Genomic DNA, 26,710 nt, shown 5'->3' on the forward strand with positions numbered 1-26,710 from the left:
GCACCCTGAAAACCCATCTCTTCAGGGAAGCCTACCCCACCCCCTGCTAACTTGCCGACCTCCTCCACTCTTCCTACCACTCCATCCCCCACAGCTATCTCCTTCTGTACCACCATCCCCTCCCTCCTAGATTGTAAGCTCGAAAGAGCAGGGCCCTCGATCCCCTCATGTTTTGCATTGTATTGGTATTGTTCTGTCACATGTTCTGTCCCCCTTTGTAATGTACAGCGCTGAGCGAACTATTGGTGCTTTATAAATACTGTATAATAATAATAATGAGTACTCTCCAAAACCTGAAGAGGGAGCAGAATGATGGTCTTATCGCAGTGATGTTCCACTTCCAGCAATAGAAGCCCCCCATACATTACTCCTGATAATGTTGCTTCAAGATCAATTTTGATGTTTGCCAAAAAAACTTGTTCTTATCGAAACTAATTTGCCAAATAATTCAGGCCACAAGGTGTTCAAAACCACCGCATCTTTATTTAGCGATACCATAAATAAAATATGTTTCCGTAATTGCCCTAGCCCACTCAGAAATTAACAAAAGATATACAGAAAAGATACTGTGGCCAGCATGCCACAGCCTTTTGTCTAAAAAGGGTTAGGTTAGTAATGTACCACCATAGACATGTAACAGGACAGAAACTGTGCTTATCTAAACCATATACCAAATGATATAAATCACTTTTCTTCTAAGTCACAGGGAGAAAGAAGAGTATACACCAAACACGCCTTTGTGGTTTTGGTTATTTTACATTCGCGATATCTGTTCAGTGCATGTTTTGTAAAGATGCATTTTCTTTGACATTTTGGCATGGAAATTGCATAATACAACAATGAATGTAGTAACAAAAATACATAGGCACTTTATGTAGTATATTTTGCATAAACTTGAGTAGATGCTAATAAAGTCAAGATCTTTCTCTTTATACATTTTCTTTATTTCAGGAGAATTACCTATAAAAATAAGATAACTCTGATTTTTCTTTTTTTTTTTAGTTGATTCAATTTTTATGGCTATTCATACTTTACTTCCTCAACACAGAGCTCTGGAGATCAGATTTTGGCCTAGGTAAGGGGATGCTAAGGGCTCCAGAAAAAAGCCTTAATCACATTTTCAAGTCTGCAGACCACTAAGAACACAGCATTGTAGTAGTGAAAGATCTTCCAGTATGTGCATGGTTCAAGATAGTGACAGAAGCAAAGATGTTTTGCTGTTGAGCAGAGTAACAGACCTATTGACAGCAGTTGTATCCCTGTTCAGTGTCCATATTTTGGCCGCCGTCAGCGTAGTGACTGCACCTGGAGCTTACTTCTTCCCAGAAACTAAGGCTGCAAATTCTTGGATGGACATCTCTTTGTTGAGGTAATTCTCATATTGACGTTTTGTAATGCGCCCGTTCTTTAGGGCATCTTCTATGTCGAATTTTTTGCCTGACTTCCTATCATGGATAACGGATGAGTCACCATTTGGCCCCTTAATTGTGGTCTCCTCCCAGTCGCATTCCTGGCTTTGTAAGTTGACAAACATTTTCCAGTCGATCAAGCCCAAGTTTCGAGCTTCTTCTGGTGACATTTCTCGGCCAGTGTCAGGATCGATGACAACGATAGAGCGGCGGAGATGGTTCTCCCTCTGTTCCCTCTTGATCTGCATAGTATCCAAGCGTTTGTGAAGCTCTTCAATTTCTGCATCTTTGTCTCGGGAGATTTTCTGTAGGTCCCTCAATTCTTGTTCCAAAGAAGCTAAGCGAGAATCTAGGTTAACGCCACTGTCAACTTGAGTCAAGCTTCTCAAGCCCTGGGCTTCCTTTATGGTAATTTCAATCTCTGACTGCAGGTGACGGGTCTCTAGCTGTAGACTTTGTTTGTCCATCTGAAGTTTGTGGACTTCCTCTCTTAAGTATTCCAGTTCCTTGTTGGATTTGGAATTGCTGAACTCTAATTCTGAAAGCTGTGCTTGGAGGCGATCAACATCTGCTTCTAAATCTCGCTTACGCTTGCTCTCTTCCTCCATCATGGACTTCAGCCTCTGTATTTCTTGCTCAGTCTCAGCATCTTTCTCAACTTCTATTTTCTCTGTGAAAACAACCTTTTCCTTCACCTCCATCTTCTCCAATGTAATGAGCTTTTTCCTTAGTGCGTCCAGTTCAGTCTCTAGAATCTGCCTTCTGTGCCTCTCCTCTTCTACTTGAAGTTTTAGCATGTTGTGCTCTTTCTCTTGCTGAGGATCTTGTTGTAGCACAACCTTCTGCTTCAGTGTTACTTTTTCTTTTGTCTCAATCTCTCTTTGCTCCAGCTCATTCAACCTGATTTTAAGCCTCTGAATTTCCAGTTCTGCTTCGCGCCGGGACTGTCGTTCCCTTTCAAGCTCTTCAAGCTGGCGTTCAAGCTCTGATTTCCTCCATTGCAACTTGCGCAACTCCTCTTGCAGGGAATCCTTTTGTTTAAGCTCAGTTTGAATGCTCTTCGAAAAACTGTTGACTTCAGATTTCAACAAAGGATCCTCTTCATATTTGACCACCTCCTGCTGCACTACTTTCTCTCTCACCTGTAACAGCTCTAGCTCTTTCTGCCTGATCTTTTCTTCTTGGGTCATTCTTTCACTTTCTAAGTCAATGCGCTTCTTCTGCTCTTCAGCCAACTTGGCTCGTAAGGTTTCAACCTCCTTCTTGGTGTCAGGGTCTTCACGATATTGTAGAACCTCTTGAACCACTTCCTTAACTTGTACTTGAGGTTTCGTATCAATCCAGCTTTTTATCTCCTGCTTAAGCTGATTGATCTCTAGTTCAGAACGTTCCACCACTCTAGTCTTCTCTAGAACCTCCCCACGGAGCCTCTCCAGTTCAGCCAAGATCTCTGGATCTGTCTTGTGCTTAATGACTTCTTTGGTTATCTCCTTCACTTCCACCTGTGGACCACGTGATTTGAGGACTGATAGTTCACTCTGGAAGATTTTCAGTTGCTCCTCTGCAGCACGATATTTCCTTTCTTGCTCAATCAGCTCAACTCGTAAGTTGGCAAGTTCACTTTCAGCTTTAGGATCTGGTCGAACAATCTCACGTACTTTCTCTTGTACTACAACTTTGGCATTTTCCTGCTCCATTAGACCTATCTTCCGTATCAGCTCATTTTTTTCTCGTTGAGTGATGCGTATCTTTGAAGACTCTTCCTCATATTGCCTACGAAGGTCAGATACCTCCCTCTCAGAGGCAAGGTCTTTCTCTACTTTCAACACTTCCTTTACTGTGATCTTGCCTTCAGCCATAGCTCTCTCCTTTTCCAGACGTTTCAGTTTCTCTTGTAGAAGCTGCAATTCTTCCTCCTCCTTTTGCCGCTGGGCATTCTCTCTCTGCATGTTCTCCTGAAGTATTCTATATTCTGAAGCCAAATGAGGATCATTTTGAAGTTTAACAACTTCCTTTTCTGTGACCTTTTCTTGGGGTTTGTTCTTCTCTTCTGTCAATATAAAGATGCGTTCCTTCAAGTTGGTAATCTCATTCTGCTTTGTGCTCTTTTGACGATTCAGTTCCTCCAACTCTTCTTTGAGCCTTTGAAACTCCTGCTGCTGATCTTTGTCCTTCTCAATCCTTAGTACTTCTTTAACAACATACTGCTGCCCCCCTTCCTTTTGCTCATACTCTAAGGTCCGAACCTTTATTCTCAGGGTTTCCAATTCATCCTGCAAAGATTTATTCTTACGCTGCTCTTCTGAAACTCTTTCAAGGACCTTATGGTAGTCCTCTTCCAGTTGAGGATCTGGAACTTTCTTCAGAACTTCCTTCTTTACTATAGTTTCTTGAGGTTTCTGATTCTGGAGATATATGATCTCCTCTTGAGTGCTCCTTATCTCAGATTCCAGTTGCTGCCTTCTTTGTACCTCATCATCCAACATCTTCTTAATCTTCCAAGTCTCCTCAGGGGGTTTCTCAGAACGAACCATCTGGACTGAGTCTTGTCTTATGTCCTCATCTGGCTGCTGTATGTATAAAAAAAATTAAATTTTAGGTTTTGTTTGGAGTAACGCCATATCATATACTGTCAAATCTCTTAAGACAGTGGATGTGTCCTTGAAAGATCAAATGGATGCTTTTGACAATTTGTCAAAAAGAAAATTTGTGTTAAGCCTCTAGTTAAACCAGCCATTCCTCAGCCCATCTGGCAGCATTTTGGTACCTTTGTTATATCTGAGGCTCTCCAGATGACATCTTGCGTAAGTATATCTAAAGCCTAAACTTTGTTTTATACCGTTGCTACCTGTAAAAGTAGAGAGTGTATGCTCACCCTACCTGGTGCTCATGCTGCCAAACACTGCTCCATTCAGTAGAACTGGTCTTCCAAAGTCCACTGGGAAGCTGACACATCTAGGACTGTCAATCCTCCTAGTCCCTGCAATTCTCATTGGTTCTTCCCTTTCAAATTATGTTATTGCAGAAGAAAGTAACATAAGTTGAGAAGAAGGAACCAGTGAGAGCTGCAGGGACCAAGGAAATCCCAGTGAACTTTCAGGGGACCTCTCATACTAAACAAAGCAGCATTTGGTAGCATAGGCACCGGCAAAGGTAACAGCAGTTTTAATAATCCCCCCCCGGGACATTGAGGGGTTTATTTACTAAAGCTGGAGAGTCCAAAATCAGACTCCCTTCTGCATAGAAACCAATCGGCTTCCAGGTTTCATTGCCAAAGCTTCATTGAACAAGCTGAGGTTAGAAGCTGATTGGTTTCTATGCAGAAGGGAGTCTGATTTTGGACTCTCCAGCTTTAGTAAATAAACCCCTATAAGTCTAGACAATGGAAAAACATGGCATTAATCTATTTGCCTTCTACCTATCCAACCAAAACTTTCTGAATAGAATCACTCTTTACAATGTAGAGTAATTATTTGGGTTCTCCTACAGTTAACCCTGGAAGGTAATTCATTCAGTTGCCCACTAATCAAAATTTTTTATGCTAGGCCCAAGCTATGTGAACTTTCATGGCGAACCAATCTGCAAACAGTTACTGATGTTTGTTTACCTGACGCAGTAGGTTCTGAGCAAACTCCAGGGTCTGCAGCCTCTGCTTGTTGACCGCACTGGCCTCTGTAAACCTTGCAGATAAATCTGTCTCCTGTTAAACATAAGCAAGAGTTTGTGGTTCAGGAAGGCTGAGGCCTACATTTAAAAACTGTAGAGATAAAAGTTAAGGCTTTTAAAAGTACCTCCTCTTTCACTTTGTTTGCAGGTGACAAGATTCTGGAGCGTTTAGGATAGGAACTTCTCCTGTTCTCCATATCCATGACTGAGCGCAGTTTCTCAGCATCCAGTTCATAATCCTGTTCGATGGTAACAGATGAGATTCATGAACACACAGAAATAGATCACACCATAGATGCCAAGGAGGAGCTTATGGGTATAGTAAAGAAGGGATTTCTTTTGGCTGCCAAGATCCTGTAGGTTGTAACTCCAGATAACTTTAATCCTATTCCTAATTTATTTCTGGAGCTCTTCATAATTAATTCAACTGATGGTATTCTATCCATCCTTCTCCATTCCCCCCCACCTTGCCAAAATACATGACTAAGGCTGCCTGCATACAAATGCAAGAAGCACAAACATGGCCATTTACACAGATGTGCTTAAATACGCCTGTGTGAACGAGGCCTTATTTTCACAGGTGATCTACCCCCTAGCACACTTCCTGTCTTAGGTTGACTCCTATCTATGGAGGTGCAACAGACACACTCTTGGACAGCAGCATTAGTCCGTGTTAGACTGACTAGTAGATTTAGAGGGACTTTCCATAGAGGAATAACCGGGTAAAGCATAACTGCAGCTAACACTTTTTATCAGTTACAAAGATTTATCTTAAAAGAAAACAAAATATAAGTTTTAACTAATTAATAAAGCTAACAACCCTCTAACTGCCATTTTTGCTAGAAATCGTATTTTAAAAGAAGATGAAAAATCAGACGTACTGATCAGATCACCGGGTAAATATAAAAGGAAAAAGAGCCAAAAAAAATAAAACTAATGCAGCACCAACATCTAAGGACTACTAAGCTGAAATAAATTTTTGTTTTTGAGTTTAGATACGCTATAAGTAATTTTTTTTTTATGAAGTAAAACTGCCTACCAAGCTGCAGGGTTAAAAATATTTTTCCATACAACTGCTTATTTACCTTGACTGCTTGCTGATATTGCTGTGCGTTGCTGGTCACATGATCCAGATCTTGCTCTCGGTCAGTTATCTCACTCAGTAGAAGCTGCCAGAAGACAAAAGCAAATTCACAAAACACTTGTTAACACATTTATTTCAGGTACTTATATAGCGCCATCAATTTACACAGCGCTTTACACATATATATTGTACATTCACATCAGTCCCTAACCCTCAAGGAGCGTACAATCTAAGGTCCCTAACCCTCAAGGAGCGTACAATCTAAGGTCCCTAACCCTCAAGGGGCGTACAATCTAAAGTCCCTAACCCTCAAGGGGAGTACAATCTAAAGTCCCTAACTCACATTCATACATACACATATTAGGGCCAATTTAGACAGGAGCCAATTCACCTACCAGCATGTCTTTGGACTGTAGGAGGAAACTGGAGTACCCGGAGGAAACCCACGCAGGCACAGGGAGAACATGCAAACTCTAGGCAGGTGGTGCCGTGGTTGGGATTTGAACCGGCGATCCTAGTACTGCCAGGCAGAAGTGGTTTTAGCCACTGTGCTGCCCAACACATAGTCATAGAATTCTTTTGTCTGAGTGGCCTCACCTATTGTTTCCTATCATAACCTCTCTGCTTGTAAGTGCTTCGTATTGGCAACACCGGTTTTCATAAATTTGCAGTGAAGCCCAATCCCTTGCTATGGGCTACACAAATTGTGTTATTTACTAAAACTGCCTGGTGCAGCTCTGCATAGAAACCAATCCGCTTCCAGGTGGTATTGTCAAAGTTTAATTGAACAAGCTGAAGTTAGAATCTGGTGCAACTGTGCATGGTAGCCAATCCGCTTCTGAGTGCACCAGTTTTAGAAAACCAACCTCAAAGTTCCTTTTGATAGTCTTTGTAACTTAACAAACATGTGCTAAATGTTTAAGCTCCCCGGGGTAACAACTCAAACATGCGATTTGATAAGCTGTTCCAAATATTTTTAGAAGACTAAGTTGGCTGTCATGAAAATATTTTCCATCCAGAATATTTTACCCGTTGGTTCTTCAGTTTGGTTTCCACTTGTTTGACGCTGTCTGTGTCTTTGGGCTCGTAGTTGGGAATATTACGCATCCACCCGTCAACTTGGTCGTAGCCATTGCGGTAGTTCAGATAGGTAGTCCTGGCTTTCTGCAAGCCCTGAGACCTAAATGAAGACATGTAAGCTTGAATATGCTGCATACTTTTTTTATTGCAATTTTTATTATTGGTTTTTATCTTACAAATCTCTTCTACAATGCTTTACGAAGCGAGAACATGGAGGCTAATCACAATAGCATACACAAATACTAGCAATTTGAACTCTTTCAAGAAAAAGGTGACCATAGGTAGCAATGAACAGTCTTGCTTCATCTAAATTGGACAATGTAGTTGTAAAGCAGCTTCAAAATGAGTATACTATGGGGTATATGGGGTCAAAGAGATCAGGCAAGTCAAAGGGTTAGTTCACCTTTAGGGCTCATGTACACTGCAGCTGATAAACTCACGTTCAGGAACTGTTCAGCGGGTTTTTATCAGCAGCCCCTGAACTCTCCCTAATGTTTTCCTATGTGTCCATGTACACATCTTTGTTTACAGTTGTTTGCAGGCATTTGAGTTTACAGTTGTTTTTTTGAAAGCCCAAAAACTTGCGTTCAGCAGTCAATTTTATCAGTGTTTCAAATGCAAAACGCTTGTAAATGCAGCAAATCACTTTTATAAGCATTTGCAATTTTTTTTTTTTTTAACTCTTCCAGTTCCCGATGCTGTTCAGAGCCTTTTTTTATCATGAAAAATGCATGCAAAGCATTTTCAAGGTACTCAGATGGACAAAACACTGAACACAGGATGTTCCCACCAAGCAGGTCACACATTGTAATGACCAATTCACACCTCAGACCTCTCCCACCCTTGGAAACAAAAGATATGTTAATGCCCATTCACACCTCAAATTCCTCAGGAAGACTCCCTGCCAGGTGGCCTTAATTACTCCACCAAGCACTTTTCCCACCCTTGGAAACAAAAGAAATGTTAATGAGCAACTCACACCTAATTATCTCAACACATACTGCTGTCTCTGCTTCTACTCTCTGTATTGCTCTGAAATCGTTAATAATTTACCACTTTTCTGGGCATTTGGGAGGTTCTTCTTTAAAAAAACGCTTCTAAACGCAAATGCGCATAAACGTGTTATGCAAACGCAGCTAACCAGACGTTGTTTTCTTAACCTATGTTTTCCAGCAGTCAGTTTCCATCGTTCAGAATTGTCCCGTGTACGTGGGGCCTTACTAAAAAACTGCCAATGCAGATTAAGGGACGTCTGCAAATAAAAAACAAACTGTGCAGCTTTGACTATAGTTGTATAATGGCCTACACCTATATCAAGGGCAATAGTCAACTTTGGTCAAAGCGGCACAGTTTTTCATCTACAGACATCCCCTATCAGCTTTTTGGTAAAGGTGAACTAACCCTTTCAAAACATCAGATCACTATAGATGAGTGGAATGACTGGTTTCGCTATGAGCACAATATTTTCCAAAGTAGAGTCTCCTTATTTAGCTCAATGAGATTCTCCTAAAAATGTTCTTGGCACAAGAAGAGATCCAGGATAGCTGGAAAGAGCTTCTGTAACTTTGAAGAGCCACTTAAAGCCACTCATACCCCTAAAAAACACTTTACCTTCCTCTTCCGCATTGAATCCAATTCATTTGCCAAAAAAAGGTGAAATGTTGCCAAAAATGTATGCTGAAAATTTAGGTAAAACGATCAATGTCGCTTATTCTTACTAACACCTGTTGTTACCCCCAACAGTGGACTCTACATGCACACCTCTTCTTCCATTGCCTAAACAGGATAGCTCATGCAATCACAGCAGGCCTGTCAGTGGAAAAGGTGGGTCAAAAAACAGATCAAACATGCACATCCAACTGTTTACTGATGTCTACGGCCAGCTTTAAAGGAGGGATAGATGAAAGAGGTAAGGAAGATTTGGAATACTGAAGTAGATTTGGAGCTTTGGGAATAGGGATAAGCTCCGGTTGTGATATGAGCGCAAGTTCAGACTGTACACTGGCTGGACATTTATGGCATTCGGAGTGGATAAACATGGCAGCTTCTGGCTGTCAATGGTTGTCATGGCATTCGGAGTGGATAAACATGGCAGCTTCTGGCTGTCAATGGTTGTCATGGCATTCGGAGTGGATAAACATGGCAGCTTCTGACTGTCAATGGTTGTCATGGCATTCGGAGTGGATAAACATGGCAGCTTCTGGCTGTCAATGGTTGTCATGGCACTTGGAGTGGATAAACATGGCAGCTTCTGGCTGTCAATGGTTGTCATGGCATTCGGAGTGGATAAACATGGCAGCTTCTGGCTGTCAATGGTTGTCATGGCATTCGGAGTGGATAAACATGGCAGCTTCTGGCTGTCAATGGTTGTCATGGCATTCGGAGTGGATAAACATGGCAGCTTCTGGCTGTCAATGGTTGTCATGGCATTCGGAGTGGATAAACATGGCAGCTTCTGGCTGTCAATGGTTGCTATGGAAGCATGGGTTCTTGTACCTGTCCTTCCCACCACTGACATCACTCGGCCGATTCACTTACATGGCTGGGTATCCCTGGCCTTGTAAGCAAAGAAATGTTGGGGGAGAGGGTTATTACATTGCTTAAATATGGCTACTTGGCTTATTTGGGCAATAATGATGTCACCAATATCCCTGCCTCTTTCCTTAACTAGCTGACAACAGTTTGGGGAGCATCGGGATCATTCGTGTGCGCCATGTGGTTCAGTGTGTTGGTTGGCAGGAGACATCATGATTGACAATGGGTTTACCACGAGGGCCATTTGTTGGGTTTTATTTAAAAAGGACTTGTCAAATGTTTGGGTATCTTTTGTAGGTGACATCGCAGACCCCTTCAAATGTACCCCAGAATACATGGCAGACCCTGTGTGCTGTTTTTTTTTTTTTTTTTTACGTTTTATAAAAATCTGTGAAACAAAAGTCATTTGTCATAACCTTTTTAAACACTTTTTTTTCTTTGTAAATTTCAGGGCTGCTGTGTTCTGCATATCACAGAGATGCACCCCTTCACAGGCAGGAATAGAGCACCCCCGGGCAGGTTATTTGAATTGAGCATTTCACTTTAAGTTTTCTTTTTTTAAAAAAAAAAAAAAAAAAAGAAGCACTGCTCCTGGTCAAATGGAATTTAAAAATATTTTTTGCATTGGTACATGTTCTCCAGGACAGTACCCATCCCCCATGCTATTTTTTTTACACCCCTTTGCCTATTAGCCAAGGCAAATGGGGCATTTTCAGCTCCCATTGATTTCAATATGGTTCCGGATTGGGAAGCACAGAGTTGTCAATTTTCACTTTTTAAGTGTTTAATTTATATTCATCAGAGAACCAACATATAAACAGACACTGGAGCACAGCTCACCTGCTCTGAATTTGCTGGTCCAGCTGTGTATAGCGTTGGTTGAGTTTAGACACTTCAGCCTCCTGGCGCTCTACATCGGGACAATGCTCCTGGAAACGATTGGCCATATTGTGGCAGAATAATTTACTGTTGTGCAGATTCTGCTCAGCTTCTGCAAGGACACCTCTTCCTTTCTGCAGTTCAGAGCTCATCGCCTGGAATGAAGAAGAAGCGGAGGTGATAAATATCCAAAACTTTAATCCTGTATTAGTAAACGCAAAAAGAATACATTTTTGGAGTTGGAAATATGGGCATGGGGGTGGACATGAAAATGTTAAAATACATTCTAAAGCTTGTTGGGCTAATGTAGAGAATCTTTATTTCACAAAAATTTTTATTGGGTTTTTCAAGATTTGTTACAAAAGGTACAAATCATTGTACATAGGTGCAACAGGTATACTAACAAAAAGAGAAATTGAATAGTGGAGGTTGCCACATAGTAACAAGTCTGTTTGGAGATAAAGGCAATGCACAATATATCTTCACAAGTTATGAACGAGACTAGAAATGATCTAGATCCAGCAGTAATAGGTGTTAAGAGGTGGGGTGAGGAGAGAGAGGAAAGTAAACTTGCCTGCGGAGGATATTCCTATGCTGTCCAATCTACTGTACTGCCACACAATGAACCTCCCTAGCAATCATATAGATAACAAGGCGTGGTTGTGATCTTCTCATGAACCATAGTTCCCATGAGATGCTGTTTGACCTCAACAGAATTAAGAAATGGTTGGCACCAGACCTTAGCTAGGGTCTGCCAAGCTGCCAGGAAGACAAACTCCACCAACTTCCTCTGAGCCCTGGTCAAGGATGGGATAGATTTGTGCAACAGGGCTTCCCAGGGGTTGTGTACTAGTGAAAGATTCAGAAGTGATCTAATCGGAATAGACCTGGGTCCAGAATCGCAGAGCTTTCAGGCAGGACCACCAGATATGAAGGCAAATACCAGGTTCCTTGCATCCCCGAAAACAAAAGGTAGACATGGAAGGGACAAACTTGGGTACTCGCACTGGAGTCACGTACCAGTGGGAGAGTAGCTTATAGGCATTCTCCTGAGCAAAAGTATTTTGAGAACATCTCGAAGAGTCTAGACAAATTTGATTCCAGGCAGCTTGATCCAGGGTCTTACCTAGGTTAGTTTCCCATTTGGAGACATAGGAAAGTGTGCAAGGCCCCATAGAGTTTGTTAGAGAACCATCAAAGTTGGGTCTTTACAACACTTGTGTTTTAAAAGGGGTCAGGCATTTGGAGGGAGTCCTATTCATGCTTAAGGGGAGAATTAATCTAGTGGTGTATTTGAGTATATTAGAGTATCTCGGTGGCAGGGATTTGCCAATGCTCTTGTAAATATTTGAAAGATTTAAAATCGACCAATGACAGGAGCTTGTATATATATTTGATGCCCCTTTCCCGCCACAAACAGAATGCTGCCGGGTTTTCATAGGCCGGTAGGAATTGGGGGGGGGCGTCAAGGAAACCTGACGGGCAAAATGAGAGAGATCAAGCAGGCTGAAAATTTCACGGAATCCCACAAACGCATCGAATGTAACGGATCTGAAAGATTGGGTCTGTTCTGGGGTGGAATCCAAAAGAGGTGTGGACCGGGAACGGTGAGAAGTCCACAGTCCCAGGTGGGCATCTCACCGGAGGGAGTGTGATTTGTGTAGCAACAGGATAGAATTTGAGGTTAGGGACTGCAAGGCCTCCTGCCACTCTCCCACAGTACAAGCAGATGTGGGCAACCTTGGCCTATGATGGAAACAAAAAAACGAAGCACCTTGCACTGCTCAATACATAAAATATGATTCGGTGTAGAAAATGGAAGGGAATATAAGAGCTTTGGTAAGTACGTCATGCGAAGGGCATGGAAGAAATCTGAAAGGAGGTCCAAGAAGTGAGAAGGCCAGAAAGGTCCTTGACCAAGGTAGGGTATTTTGCTTGATAAAAGAAAGTGGTAGGACTGGATTACGTGAATACCATAAGGTATCAAATCTTTAAAAGATTATCAGCGTCTTTTAACAATTCCTGCCTATGGTTACTGTACATTTCAAGAATTAGCTTTTCTTTCCTACAGCAATTGCTCACCGACAATTCCGTCAGCTTATTGTCCACAGCACGTGGATCCTCGGGTACAGTGTCATCCAGGCACAGCTTGTTCTCGTAGGTGGACAGGAGGTCTCTGCTTTTCTGCAAGCTGCCTTCTAAACGATTGGCTGCCTCAATCCTGCAAGACACAACCATGTTATAAAGAAGTCTTACTATCCCTAGAGATTTGTAGATATGACCCTGACGACTGTGGTTTTGAAATGAAAAGGGGTATCTGAGATGACATATAACCTCTAAAATAACCTATTCCTTCTATAGAAAAAAATAACAAATTGGAGAACAATGCTCAGTTCCAAGGGCATTATGAAGTGCGGGGAATCCACTCAAAACTAGTAGGACATAGCCATGCATGAAAGCATTAGGGCCTGTGTGGACAAACTTCTGCTCACTTCAGATGGGTTTTGCATTCCCATAAAAAAGTCAATGGGGATGCAGAATCCATTAAAAGCAGGTCAAATTCAGGTCAGAAGGAGGCCAACTGCAGTGAAGTGAACTTGCTGTGAATTCTGATTGATGCTATCAACACAAGCCCAAAGCCCATGAACACAGGTCCTTAAGCTGACCATAGATGATATGGGTTGCAGAAAAGAAAACTGCTCAATTCCTCCATCAACATCGTTAGTGTTGATGAATCCTTCCAGCGGAGCTATTGTGGTCTCCTGCTGGGGTGGGAGTTGGGGCACGGGAGGAGGTAGTGAGCCATCCCTACTGGGAGGACACCGTGATTACTGCTAGCGGCTATAGCTGCTGGCAATAATCGCATGAAAAATCTGACAGGCTGGTTGTACCCAAGTTGTACAACAATTGAATTGGGTATAAGAAGCCTGCCCAGAGATGGTTTGAATCTTGACTGGTCTCTGCTGAACCATCAATGGCCAACTTTACTCTAATAGGATCCCAGATGCCTCCTAGTGATACTGTTGGAATGCAAACAGTTATTCCAAAAGAGGAAATGTTGAATTTAGATTTATATACACGATTGGAAGGATTTAAGTTAACCTTGGTGGTCTCTTACTTTTCTTGGGAGCAGTTCAGAAGCTCGTTGACCTTGTCATATTTTTTGTTGGTTTCATTGATTTTGCTGCGCAGGACGGGTGTGCTGGAAACCTCTGGAGATTTGGACAGATAAACCTCACACTCCTGCACCTTATTAGTTTTCTCTGGCTCTATCCGACGTACATTATTGGCGATATTCTGCAAAGAAAGAAAAGATGTTAGAATTTAGCAACAGGAATTCTAGTTTGTCAGAACTATAGTGGATTACATGCAAAATACCTAATCTACCATTTATATAGACAGCGCTGTAAGGAGACCCAAAAAGAATCACCTTGGGGAGCCATTTTGTACTGCTATCAGCAATGTAGCTAAACCCAAAAACAAAAGTGTAATAAATTGCATCTTACGTGTCCTTGATGTAGTGGTTGCATTCGCTTTCTCTTTCAGAGCCTTTCCCTTACTTTGCACCTGGTGATCTTGCCAGTTACACAATTCCTAACCTAGGAGACATCACTCACTGTACTGTCTTCTACACCCTGTTCCAAATTATGATGCAAATTCTATTTAAGTGTCACAAAGATTAAATATTTTGTTTTTTTTCAGTTTAACTCATGGATGGCATTGTGTGTCAGGGCTCTTTTGATCACTGAAAACAATCTCGGACACCTGTGATAATTAGATTGGCTGGTGAGCCCAATTTAAGGAAAAACTACTAAAGGAGGGTGTTCACCATATTGCTTGAAAATGGTGCTCTGCTTAATAATGTGGAAGAAAAAGGATCTCTCTGCTGCTGAAAAGAGTGAAATAGTTCAATGCCTTGGATGAGGTATGAAAACATTAGATATTTCACGAAAACGTAAGCGTGATCATCGCACTATTAGATTTGTGGCTGATTCAGAGCACAGATGGGTTCGTGCAGATAAAGGCACATTGAGGAAGATTTCTACCAGATCCATGCATCGGATCAAGAGAGCAGCTGCTAAAATACCATTACATAGCAGCAAACAGATATTTGAAGCTGCTGGTGCCTCTGGAGTCCCACGGACATCAGGGTGTAGAGTCCTCCAGAGTCTTGCAACTGTTCATAAACCTTCTATTCGGCCACCAATAACCAATGCTCACAAGCAGAAATGGCTGCATTGGGCAGAAAAATACATGAAGACTAATTTTCAAACAGTCCTGTTCACTGATCAGGGCCATGCAACCCTGGATGGTCCAGATGGATGGAGTAGTGGATGGTTGGTGGACGGCCACCCTGTTCCAACAAGGCTGTGACGTCAGCAAGGTGGTGGTGGAGTCATGTTTTGGGCTGGAATCATGGGAACAGAGCTGGTCAGCCCCTTTAGGGTCCTCGAAGGTGTAAAGATGACCTCTGTAAAGTATGTGGAGTTTATGACTGACCACTTTCTTCCCTGGTACAGAAGGAAGAACTATGCTTTCCGTAATAAAATCATCTTCATGCATGACAATGCACCATCTCATGCTGCAAAGAATACCTCTGCATCAATGGTTGCTATGGGGATAAAAGAAGAGAGTCATGGTGTGGCCTCCATCCTCCCCTGACCTCAATCCTATTGAGAACCTTTGGAGCATCCTCAAGCAAAAGATCTATGAGGGTGGGAGGCAGTTTACATCCAAACAGCAGCTCTGGGAGGCTATTCTGACATGTTGCAAACAAATTCAAGCAGAAACTGTCCAAAAACTCACAAGTTCAATGGATGCAAGACTTGTGATCTGCTATCAAATAAGGGCTCCTATGTTACAATGTAACGTGACCTGTTAAAATGTTTAAAAAGTTAAAATGTTGTTAAAAGTTTGATTGAAATAGCTTTTGATTTCAGTAAATATGCTGCAAACACAACAAATGACAATTTTCCGTTCTTTACAACCTATAAAGTGTTTTGAAACTTCCTGTGCGGAATAATTTGGAACAAAAATCCTGTTATTAGGAGGTTTGTTCAATAAAATTTGAATTGTACTCTTAATAGTTGATAACATGAGAATTATGCTGACTGTTATTTACATCAATTATTTAGGGAAATGAGAAAAATATCATTTGCATAATAATTTGGAACAGGGTGTATAGAGGAACCACGGTTGCCACTTGCGGCTGCTCTCCTGATTTGGACTACATGCACATTTTCCTGTTTTCCCCTCCACAACATGGGGAGTAGGGGCAATTAATAGTTTACAGAAAATAGCTTGTAATTCCAGTTCACATCACAGAAACAGACATGGCATGTCTGGTAAGATCAATGGGTATTTTCTGTACTTGCTCTTAGCTTGCAAAAAGGAAACTAATGCATTCACCACATCTAAGAACTAAAAAAGCTGTGATAGATCACACTTTTTATTCCCGGGTTTTATATCTTTAATATTACTATAATACAGAATTTGATTAGCCCCTCAGCGCTTTACAACATGAGGGCAGACAGTTCAGTTACAATACAGGAGGAATCAGATGGCTCTGCTCATAAGACCTTACAATCTAAAGGGAAGGTCAAGTGATGCAAAAGGTAATAACTGTGGGGATGAGCTGATGGAGAAAATAAAAGTACTGTACAGTTGTTAGGTGGAGGCAGGATAGGCTTCTCTAAAGAGAAGGAGCATCTAAATGTGGACAGAGTAGGTGATAGTTGTACAAGCTGGGGTAGGTACCCAGCTGCCTGGAGACCATTGACAAGATCCTCACGTGTAGTTCTGAGATGATTCCTCACTGTTCTCATGATCATTGACACTCCACGAGGTGAGATCTTGCATGGTGCACCAGACCTAGGGAGACTGACAGTTGTTTTGTGTTTCTTCCATTTGCGAATGATTGCACCAACTGTTGTCACCTTCTCACCAAGCTGCTTGGCGATAATTTTGTAGCCCAGTCCAGCCTTGTGTAGGTCTACAATCTTGTCCCTGACATCCTTGGACAGCTCTTTGGTCTTTGCCATGGTGGAGAGTTTGGAATCTGATTGTTTGATTGCTCCTGTGGACAGGTGTCTTTTTTTATACAGGTAACAAATAGAGATTAGCAGCACTCCCTTTAAAAGACACCTGGTAGCCACAAATACTGCTGAATGATAGGGGATCAAATACTTATAGCCCCTCTGAGGAAGTGTTATTTACACGAAACGCGTTAAGGAGGTGCCCCTGACCTGTGTACATATCCCGCAAGGCTGTCCTGACTGACACCATGGTGGCCAGATCAGATCTGGATGTAAGTTTTATTTTAATCTGTATATGCTGGAATTTTGCTAATTAAAGATCTACTACACTATTAGAAGCTTTCTTGGGGCTCATCATTTCCATGGGAGCCCGCTTTTGAAGGTTCCTGATGACTTGGAGTGATGTGTGACTTCCCCCTCCCCCGCTGGTGATTGTCCTGGTGGATGGCTTAAGAATACACCTAGACTGATGACATCTTCCTGGTATCACAAGTCCAGAGCACCAGGAGCGGGTCTTAACTGCTCCACGCGCAGTTAATGCGCTATCTGGTTAGTGCAATGTTTGTACATTCACAAGAACACAAGAGTCACAGTTATCCTTGATCATGGATTTTTTGAACACTTGCACATAATCATTTTGCTCATCTGATTTTATTAATATCCATTTATTCATATTAGCGCTGCATACTTTTTTTACATTTCTCATACAGGGGATCAAATACTTATTTCTCTCATGAACATACAAATCAGTGCATCATTTGTTAGACATGCATTTCTTTTGAATTTTTTGTTGCTGTTCTGTCTCTCAGTGTTACAATATACCTACCATTCGATTTTTAGACTGTTCATTTCCTTGTGAGTGGGCAAACATTTAAAATCATCAGGGGAGCAAATACGCATTTCCTTCACTGAATGCAATTTAAAACCACACACACACACACCCAGAGGCTCAATGGTACCAGGTCACACTGCTAACCACTAAGGCCATATGGGTTTCTTAAATACACTCACCTTAAGTTCCTTTATCCTCTCCGAGCTGTCCTGTACAGCACGATTCTGATCCAGTGGTGGCCGGAGGTGGGAACTGATGGCTTTCTCCTGTCTGTCCAAATCAGAGAAGACTTTGTCCAGTCCGGCTAGCAGCTGTCGCCCCTGTGTCTCCTGGGCATTGGTGGAAGCTGAAATTAAATCGTAAGTAGAATATTGGTTGTAATCCTGTGTAGACTGTATTTTCTTATACAATAAATAGGTGTGCTTGGTGGAAGGGCTAAACCCAGGGCATTACATGCCGATGACTCTGTGGTTTAAGGGCTCCCAAGTTATATATGATCTCTGGCTGGTTGTATTTAGAGTCTCCAGTCAGGTTTGTGCCTATACCAAGGTAGGAAGTGGAAGATGCTCTGCATGCCAGTTATCTTGGTGTTGGAGGAACATTAATGGGCTAATTAATGGGTCCTCAGAGCAGGGTCAGGCAGGAGACATCTGGGAAAGCCTTCACAGACAGATCAACTCACTCATACAACTGTAAGCGCCTTTAGCTACACTGAAGAAATCTTAAATATGGTTGGTGAACATCGTTCTCTGAATCACAATAATAAAGACCTCTTGTGGAAGAGTTGGATGCAGAGTTAGGTTGTTGTGGAAAATATTTTGTGTTCACCTTGGACAACCCCAGGCACTGGCAGCTAGCTTCTAGTTTTTCCTGTACCATCTTTGATCTGCAGATAAGTTACAGTTGTTACTACTGCCAAAATACAGATTATATATCAGTGGACATGAACTGTGAGCAACATTCTACAACCAGTTTAGACTTTCATTGGCCTAACGCAGTGTTTCTCAACTCCAGTCCTCATGGACCCACAACAGGTCATGTTTTCAGGATTTCCCTCAGATGAAACCGCTGTGGTAATTACTAAGGCAGTGAAACTGATCAAATCACCTGTGCAAAATAATGGAAATCCTGAAAACATGACCTGTTGGGGGTCCATGAGGACTGGAGTTGAGAAACACTGACCTAACGCAAGTGCAAGATGGTTCATAAAACTGTAGACACAGATTGTAACATCCACTAATTAAAAATGCATCAATAATCTTTGAGACTGTATTTATAATATAGAACATAGGTTACTTCATGAAATAAAGGTGATGGATTAAAATACCAGTCATTCAGGAGAGGAAAGTAAAACAGCTATGACTATCCTGTAGAAGGAAAACAATGGTGAACCTTCAAAGCTTTTCCATTATTTTCCAAATTAGTGCCTTGCAGTCAGATATTTATCTTGCAGGAGGATAAAACTGGTGAAGCATTATGACTGCACTTCTGCATGCTTTCTTATATTCCCCACTACTGGAACCATGAAGGTGGTGCCTTGAAGGAACTATCGGTAGTATAAAGCTGGAGGACCATCATGTCATTTGGTAAAGTTGATCTAGGGAATATCCGATTGCCTCTCGGGGGATCAGGAAGGAATTTTATCCCCTACAGAAACAAATTGGATCGTGCTTTGCTGGGGTTTTTTTTGCCTTCTTCTAGATCAACTGTGGGTATAGGATTATAATTTTTTTTTTTAATGGCTGAACTGGATGGACTTTTGTCTTTTTCAGCCAGACTACCTATGTAACTATGTCTGCACTTCTGCATGCTTTCACACAATTCCCAGCTATGAAAAACATGGAGCTGGTGCTGTCTGCGGGAGGATAGAACCGGTGATTGCTGCTGCTTCTGCATGGTCTCTTAAGCAAGTAGCGTCAGTCCCTACAAACCTAAATATATCTCGTCAGTAACATACCTGATGATTCTCGCTTCACGTCTTCAAGGCGCTGAAGAAGAGCATTCTTGCTGCTAGATGCTTTCTGCTTTGTGGTTCGGTACTGGTTGAAGATGCTAACCAAAAGAGGAAAGCGTTAGTGAAATAGGAGCCCCATCTTAGGCCTCTTGTACATGGCTGTACAGAGCCTATGTGTCCAAGTACAGGTAGGAGGAGCAGAGTTTAGGGGCAGTTAAATGTTCCTCTCCTGAACAGAGAAGAATTGTGTTCAGGAGAGGAACGTTGTGGCCAAGAAACGCTAAACATGGCAAAAACGCATCTAAATGCCAGCTGTGTTTAGCACTTGGGCGTTTATTCACATCAATGGAAAATACTCTGGGCAATCAAATGAATAAATGTCCAAGCGCTAAATGTGGCTGAACACGGCACCAAGTTTACACGTTTTTTTCCAGAGTTTAGCGTTTTTCTGCTGCCAAGAGAGCTAAAAGTCTAGGGGAGTTCACGTGTACATGGGGCCTTAAAATTATTTGGAACAGTAAGGAGTCCATGGTGTAGGGAAGGGCTGGAACAACTCTGATATTTCTTTTGCTTAGTTTCCATTGGAATTGAGCAGAAAGCCATTTTAAGAATGACTGCATTGTTTATATCCAGACTGCCTGCACTCTGTACTGTGTATTGAGGAGAGATACATTTGCAGCATAGGACTGGGAACAAGAACATATTAGAGTCCCCCTAGATGTGCATTCTGCTCTCAATATTTGGTTGGTGGGGAATTACATGGGCATGGTTTAACTTGGGGCCAGGGGCAGACTGACCATTTGGAAACTCTGGCACTGCCCGAGGGCCCGGGGTCAGTAGGGGGCCCCATGAGATGCCCCTGCTACCTTTTTCATAGGCTTTTTTGAGTTTGGGCAAGGACACAGGGGCCCCATGATCCCCTATTGCCCGGGGTCCCCATGAGTTGTCAGTCCGCCCCTGCTCGGGGCTGCCTTCTTTCAGAGGCCAGTAAGCCGTTTCGTTAGTGATACCTTGCTTTTTAGTGATGCAATATGAAAATCTTCATTAATGGTTCCTGACTTAAGAAAATTTTGAAAAAAAACAGAAGCATATTGTTCTTTTGTTAACCCAAAGACACTTAGGGGTTTATTTACTAAAGCTGGTCCACTCAGTATCTGGTGCATCTGTGCATGGTAGCCAATCAGCTTCTAACCTCAGCTTGTCCAATTAAGCTTTAGCAATACAACCTGGCCGCTGATTGGTTTCTATGCAGAAGTGCACGAGATTCTGAGTGAACCAGCTTTAGTAAATAGACCCCTTAAAGTCCACATCTAGAACCCTGATGACCAGTTTGCTGTCAGTCCAGGACTGCAGAGGTCTGAGTGTAAACCATGCAATGTTTATATGGGGCTGTGCTTATGGCAGCTCTCAGAGCCCACAGAAAGAAAATCAAAAGTATCGTATGCAAAGTTGCTTGTTGTCCCTGGACGTATTAAAAAGCTATAATCTTTAGTAAGTATAGAATCTCTTAGATTGTAAGCTCCAAGGAGCAGGGCCCTCCTAACCAGGGGCGGACTGAACATTTGGAAACTCAGGCACTGCCTGAGGGCTCGGGGTCAGTAGGGGGCCCCATGAGATGCCCCTGGTACCTTTTTCATAGGCTTTTTTGAGTTTGGGCAAGGACACAGGGGCCCCATGATCCCCTATTGCCCGGGGGCCCCATGAGTTGTCAGTCCGCCCCTGCTCCTAACCCTCTTGTATTGAACTGTATTGTCACCCGTTATATTGTAAAGCGCTGAGCAAACTGTTGGTGCTATATAAATCCTGTATAATAATAATAATAATCCAATCAGTTACCTCTCTCCAAGCGCTAGAGCTTCAGGGTCAGTTGGGGGAATGTTGAAGCATACCCCTGGAGCAACCAGCTTCTTCCCATTGCTGTCCGTGACCTCCCACTTCTCTCCCTTGTTGGCCTTCAGAGTGTACTGCCCTCCTCGGCTAATGTCCCCCTGCAGAGCACAACGCACATGAACTCCAAGTCAGTATGTAAATTTCATCATAGATACATGTTACAAAAAAAAAAATCATAAAAAGTAGGTATGCATTTTTGCAACAGTGGTAGAACATTGCATACTGTTGGGAAAACAGAGGCTTCCAGTACAACACACCAGGGAGGACATTATTTACCTCTTCTGCGTAAAAGTCGCACAGGGCCTCCACTGGGACGGGCTTAAGTGGGGTCTCCCTGCGGAACTTCAAGGGCATGACCTGGTGACTGCGATTCTGAAGAGAACGCACAACTTCCTCATACTTATCCAGAGCCTTGTCCTGGTCCTAGAAGCAAGAGCAATAAGAGGATTAAACATGGATTTAGAATTATGCATGCTAGAAGTCTTGCTACTAAACAGCACAGGGACCCTAAACTTTCTGCTGTTTAGTGCTTCTTCAAAAAGACAATTGTATCCATAGCGAATCGTATTTTCAGATATGTATTCTGTAATACCAAATTTTACCACCAGGTGAAATTTGGAAATTAAAATTTCTATTCACTGAGAAGTGGACTGTATTACACAATGGCAATGCCAACAGCAGTTTCCAGCTTCTTTGGAAATCCTGACAAACTTTGATGTGTTCCTACCTCTAGCTCTCTCATCTGTGCCTCAACCTGGTATTTGTCTTTGAAGTCCGGGTTATACTTGAGGTCCAGGTCAGTGTTCACTTTCTTCAGCAGGTCTTGGGTATCCTTTGCATCTCTGTTGAACTGAAAGAACAAAGATAAGACTCTATGAGATCTCCTGAAGTCTACCTAGCTATAAAACCATATCTGAGTCTTGCACATGAACTTAAGAAGGTACGTAGGCTTCCCATCTAAATTTTGGCAGATCTGGGCCAGTTGAAGGTCTCCCAGCCCTATCCCTCATCCATGGCATGGTCACAGTTACAGTATGACCATCACACCTCCTACAGCTAGACCATCTGGTTACTTGAGGAACCTGTATTCTTAAAAATCACACATTTTAAAGTCTGAACATTTCAAGAAGATGTGTCACAAGAGAAATATCTAAAAACGGACATCATTTTAGCTGAACTTAAAACCCCCACTTCCAGCCACCCTCACTTTGACCATTTATGCTTAAGTCACCATCATGTGTCTAAAATCAGAACAATCCCACCTAAAAAAAGGACAGATGAGAGGTACAGCCTGACTATCTCACCTGGTGGAAATCCTCCATGTACTTCAGATGGCTCTCCTCACATATCAGAAGGTTCAGGTACTCTTTCCAATCTGCATGTACGGCATCCATGTGAGCCTAAAAAGGGACACATTATTCAGAGGGCCGAAAAGCTAAAAAAAGGCAGCAACAATGCAGAACATTCATAACTTACATTCACATTTTATTCATGGATTCTTGCCTTGTGTGGCCAGCTGTGGCTCAATCTAAGGCCCCGCACACATGATGAGAATCTTGGACGAATGATCGTCTGTTTTTTTTTGGTTTTTTTGCATGCTAGTCTCATCGAAAGTGAAGGTCACTAAAGTTATGAAAACTCTTGTATGACAATAAGAATTAGGAAGCAATGTATTGTATTGTTTGTTCGGAAAAAAAATTGTACTGATTAAACGAAAATCGTACTATCTGGTATAGTATGAGAAAAATTTTCAAGCTTGTCCCTTCGAATAATTTCAGATGAAAGCTGTGTACTAACGATCAGATACGATCGCTTCGAAACTGGTATTTTTCGTACGATTTTCTGATCATGTGTACTAAGCTTTATGGTAGAACCTAAAGAGAAAGGTGTGCAGGAGCTGTTTAGACTCTTTGTAGCTCCTTCAGTTGGCTCTCCCACTTTCTTCTGGTGTTGGTGGAATGTACAATCCAGCAGACATTCTGTACGAATGCCGGCCATACATGGGCCGAAATTCGACCGATTTTTCATCCGAAAATTGGACCTAAGAATAAATTGGCCATTTTTCACTCTGTTAGTGGGTCAATGGCACTGGCCGATTTTCATGGTTCCTCCCCTTTTCGGTGATTGGGCATGTTGGAAAATTTGTGAAAAACGACCGATTTTCGACTCAATGATGGTCAAATCATACGATTGTTTTTCCAAAAAGAATATGCGCATGAGCCGTGACCTGGAAGCAACAAAAGTTTCACCTGTTATATGGGGAGAACTTTATGACTTGGCCGATTTTCCGGTCTCTCCGGACCCTGCATTCACTACATCCGGTCTCCCCGGACCCTGCATTAACTACATCCGGTCTCCCCGGACCCTGCATTCACTATATCCGGTCTCCCCGGACCCTGCATTCACAATATCCGGTCTCCCCGGACCCTGCATTCACTATATCTGGTCTCCCCGGACCCCGCACTCACTATATCTGGTCTCCCCGGACCCCGCACTCACTATATCTGGTCTCCCCGGACCCCGCACTCACTATATCTGGTCTCCCCGGACCCTGCATTCACTATATCTGCTCTCCCCGGACCCTGCACTCACTATATCCGGTCTCCCCGGACCCCGCACTCACTATATCTGGTCTCCCCGGACCCCGCACTCACTATATCTGGTCTCCCCGGACCCTGCATTCACTATATCTAGTCTCCCACAGTACACACAACATGGAAATGCAATTATTTTAGTAAATATAAACTGCTAAATACATTTTCTCATCAGGAGTTATAGCAGTCTTGTGACTTCTATTACTGTTCAGCATAGCACTGGTTAAAGCTTGTAGAAGGAGTATTCTTTCTGCTCTAGGAGGATGCAGAACCCCTGACCTCTGTCTGGAAATTGCTTAATGGCCTGTGCTGATCATATGCACCCTTCCAAGAAAAAAAAAACCTCTCTACCAATACACACCAAACTGAGCATGTACAGTGCGTCTCCACACTATATGTCTTATCAGGAGATAAGAGGGGGGCGCTGGAAGAAGGGGAGGATCAGAGAGGTCAGGCTCAAACAGCATTTTTACACAATACAGAGGATTAACCCCTTAGGTTCCACAGTGAGTACAACAAGCATGCTTTACTGCATATACAGACTGATTGTACTGTTGTGGGTTTAGTAACACTTTAAGGCACCCCATGGGCAATAGAGGCTGCAATAAGTCATGAGCTGGTTTGGTGTTGAGGTTTGTGAAATATCTTTACCTCTATTGGGATCTTTGCTGGGTGCCCATCTGTCAACAACTTTTCACCCTCCTCCTGCAGCTTGTTGATTTCATGTTCTTTGGCTTCTAGGCTCCTCTGGATAAAGTTCTACAAGAAAAAAGGGAAATGGTCATTATTCTAAAGAAGAATATAATATGACATTATTTTAGGACAAGCACCTGTTACAAACCAGGCATGTAAACCGCTCCATTAACTGGAGAGGTTTACGTCTCACTATGATCTCCCAACCTACCTCGTATTGCCTCCTACGGCTGATGTAATCAGTGTTGCGGTCGCTCCAGTCATACTCCATGCGTTCCTTCTCCTGTTGGTCCAGCCAGTAAAGCTCATTGGTGCAGCGCTGCATGTAATCCTGCAGGGTGTTTAAATCTCGTTGGCGCTTCTGGGATGCACTCTGTAACATAAAATGGGAGATTGTCACAAAGGAGCCAAATGCGAGAACACAACTGGAGATCCTGAAGGACTAGAGCCAATTAGTAATAGTAAAGTTTTCCCCTAAAACAACAAAATATGATCAATGTAACGGAAGGGTTAAGCCTAAAGCAGGGGTGGACTGACCATTTGGGAACACGGGCACTGCCTGAGGGCCCGGGGTCAGTAGGGGGCCCCATGAGATGCCCCTGGTACCTTTCATAGGCTTTTTTGGGTGTGGTTTGAGTGTGGGCAAGGACACAGGGGCCCCATGATCCCCTATTGCCTGAGAGCCCCATGAGTTGTCAGTCCGCCCCTGGTCCAGAGGCAATAAGATGTATGGGCTTTAGTATTGAGAAGGCATAAATGATGGCATTGAGGAGACTTGATTGCTAACCCCCATAAAACTGAAACAGATAGTGGGCGTGAATTAAAATAAATGGCACTGAAGAGATGTGTAAGGGACTATTAACAATGGACAACCAGTGGCAACAAAGAGCACTATCCCAAAGCTCTAAGGTACACAATATGGCGAAAAGTATGTGGTCACCCCTCAAAATGATTGAGTTCAGATGTTTCCAGTGAAAGGTACTGTTAATGCAACATCACACAGACATTTTACACAATTGTTTTTTTCCAACCTTGTGGTATTAGTTTGGGGAAGGCTCTGTTCTACTTTAACTTGCTTGTGTCTCTGTGCGCAAAGTCAGCTCCATAGAACATGATGATTTTTAGGTGGAGAAACTCGAGTGGCCTTTGCAACTCCATTAAAACACCTTTTGGAACACCAGTTGTGAGAGGTCTTCTCACTCAACCTCAAAAAATGCTTTTTTGGCTTGATGGCACAAATTTCCACAGACACACTTCTAACTCTTGTGGAAAGCCATCTCAGAAGAGTGGAGGCTGTTAAAGGATGTAAATAGGGGGTCAATGCTATATTAATATCCTTGGCTTTAAAACGGGATGTCCAACAAGCTCAAATAAGTGTGGTGGTTAAGTGTCGCTAAACTTTGGGCCGTATAGTGTAACATGACTAGTGTTGAAGAAGGGCCCCCCCCAGTCAGTGGTATTAAAACCAAATCATTAGTGCCAATAAAGGGGCAGAGAACAGTTGCCACTACTAGTAGCAATCAACTGGTATTACCAAGGACAACCAGAATACTGGACTAGTGACATTGAGAAATCTTCACCAAGTGCTAGGACGACAAATGACTACTGGCCATGGTATATCAAGCCTATGGTCAAAATAGCACAAAGCAATTGGTTCTTACCAAGAGTTTCTGATATTTGACTTGCAGTCCGCTGATGTAGTCCTGCCGGAAGATAAAAGCAGTCAGTGTGACATGGACATGCACCTACTGTACATTACCTTGAAAGGCCTTCAATACTGACACCCACCTTGTCGCCGTCTTTGTTAATGTGGTCTCCCAGGGCTTTGATCTCATTGTGAAACATGTTGTGCTCCATAATCTGGTTTTCCAGGTTGGGTAAGTCTGTGGCAAAGCCAGCACCATTGAGCTGTTCCTGTGATGAAACAAGAAGAACATGGTATGTTACAAACAGGAAAGTTTTGTGGTCCATCCTTTTGCTGGTGACATGTCATGGACATACTTTCTTAAGGGGGTTGGGGGGGGGGGTGTTGTTGTGTAGCCTTACTGTGAACTGCATT

The 26,710-nt window shown here is 42.6% G+C and overlaps 1 protein-coding gene across 2 annotated transcripts in view; it reads right to left on the bottom strand.

The window, feature by feature from the left end:
• Positions 1 to 463: 463 nt before the first annotated feature.
• The window catches only part of PPL (periplakin), a 130,724-nt gene continuing 104,477 nt past the window's right edge, over positions 464 to 26,710 (bottom strand). For both annotated transcript variants that reach the window (XM_089694098.1, XM_089694097.1), the window contains 18 exons: positions 26,440 to 26,565; positions 26,313 to 26,354; positions 24,863 to 25,024; positions 24,610 to 24,717; positions 22,669 to 22,764; positions 22,092 to 22,214; positions 21,641 to 21,787; positions 21,311 to 21,462; positions 19,478 to 19,572; positions 17,700 to 17,866; positions 13,772 to 13,950; positions 12,736 to 12,874; positions 10,615 to 10,808; positions 7,189 to 7,339; positions 6,161 to 6,244; positions 5,201 to 5,314; positions 5,017 to 5,109; positions 464 to 3,979 (listed from right to left, as the gene is read on the bottom strand). In XM_089694098.1, the coding sequence (XP_089550224.1) occupies positions 1,313 to 3,979; positions 5,017 to 5,109; positions 5,201 to 5,314; positions 6,161 to 6,244; positions 7,189 to 7,339; positions 10,615 to 10,808; positions 12,736 to 12,874; positions 13,772 to 13,950; positions 17,700 to 17,866; positions 19,478 to 19,572; positions 21,311 to 21,462; positions 21,641 to 21,787; positions 22,092 to 22,214; positions 22,669 to 22,764; positions 24,610 to 24,717; positions 24,863 to 25,024; positions 26,313 to 26,354; positions 26,440 to 26,565 (4,839 nt within the window). In that variant the 3' untranslated portion in view covers positions 464 to 1,312. The remainder of the gene's footprint in view (positions 3,980 to 5,016; positions 5,110 to 5,200; positions 5,315 to 6,160; positions 6,245 to 7,188; positions 7,340 to 10,614; positions 10,809 to 12,735; positions 12,875 to 13,771; positions 13,951 to 17,699; positions 17,867 to 19,477; positions 19,573 to 21,310; positions 21,463 to 21,640; positions 21,788 to 22,091; positions 22,215 to 22,668; positions 22,765 to 24,609; positions 24,718 to 24,862; positions 25,025 to 26,312; positions 26,355 to 26,439; positions 26,566 to 26,710) is intronic.

This window comes from Staurois parvus, unplaced genomic scaffold (assembly GCF_062004578.1).
Source record: "Staurois parvus isolate SC_StPar_1 unplaced genomic scaffold, SC_StPar_1.0 ptg000649l, whole genome shotgun sequence".
Taxonomy (NCBI): domain Eukaryota; kingdom Metazoa; phylum Chordata; class Amphibia; order Anura; family Ranidae; genus Staurois; species Staurois parvus.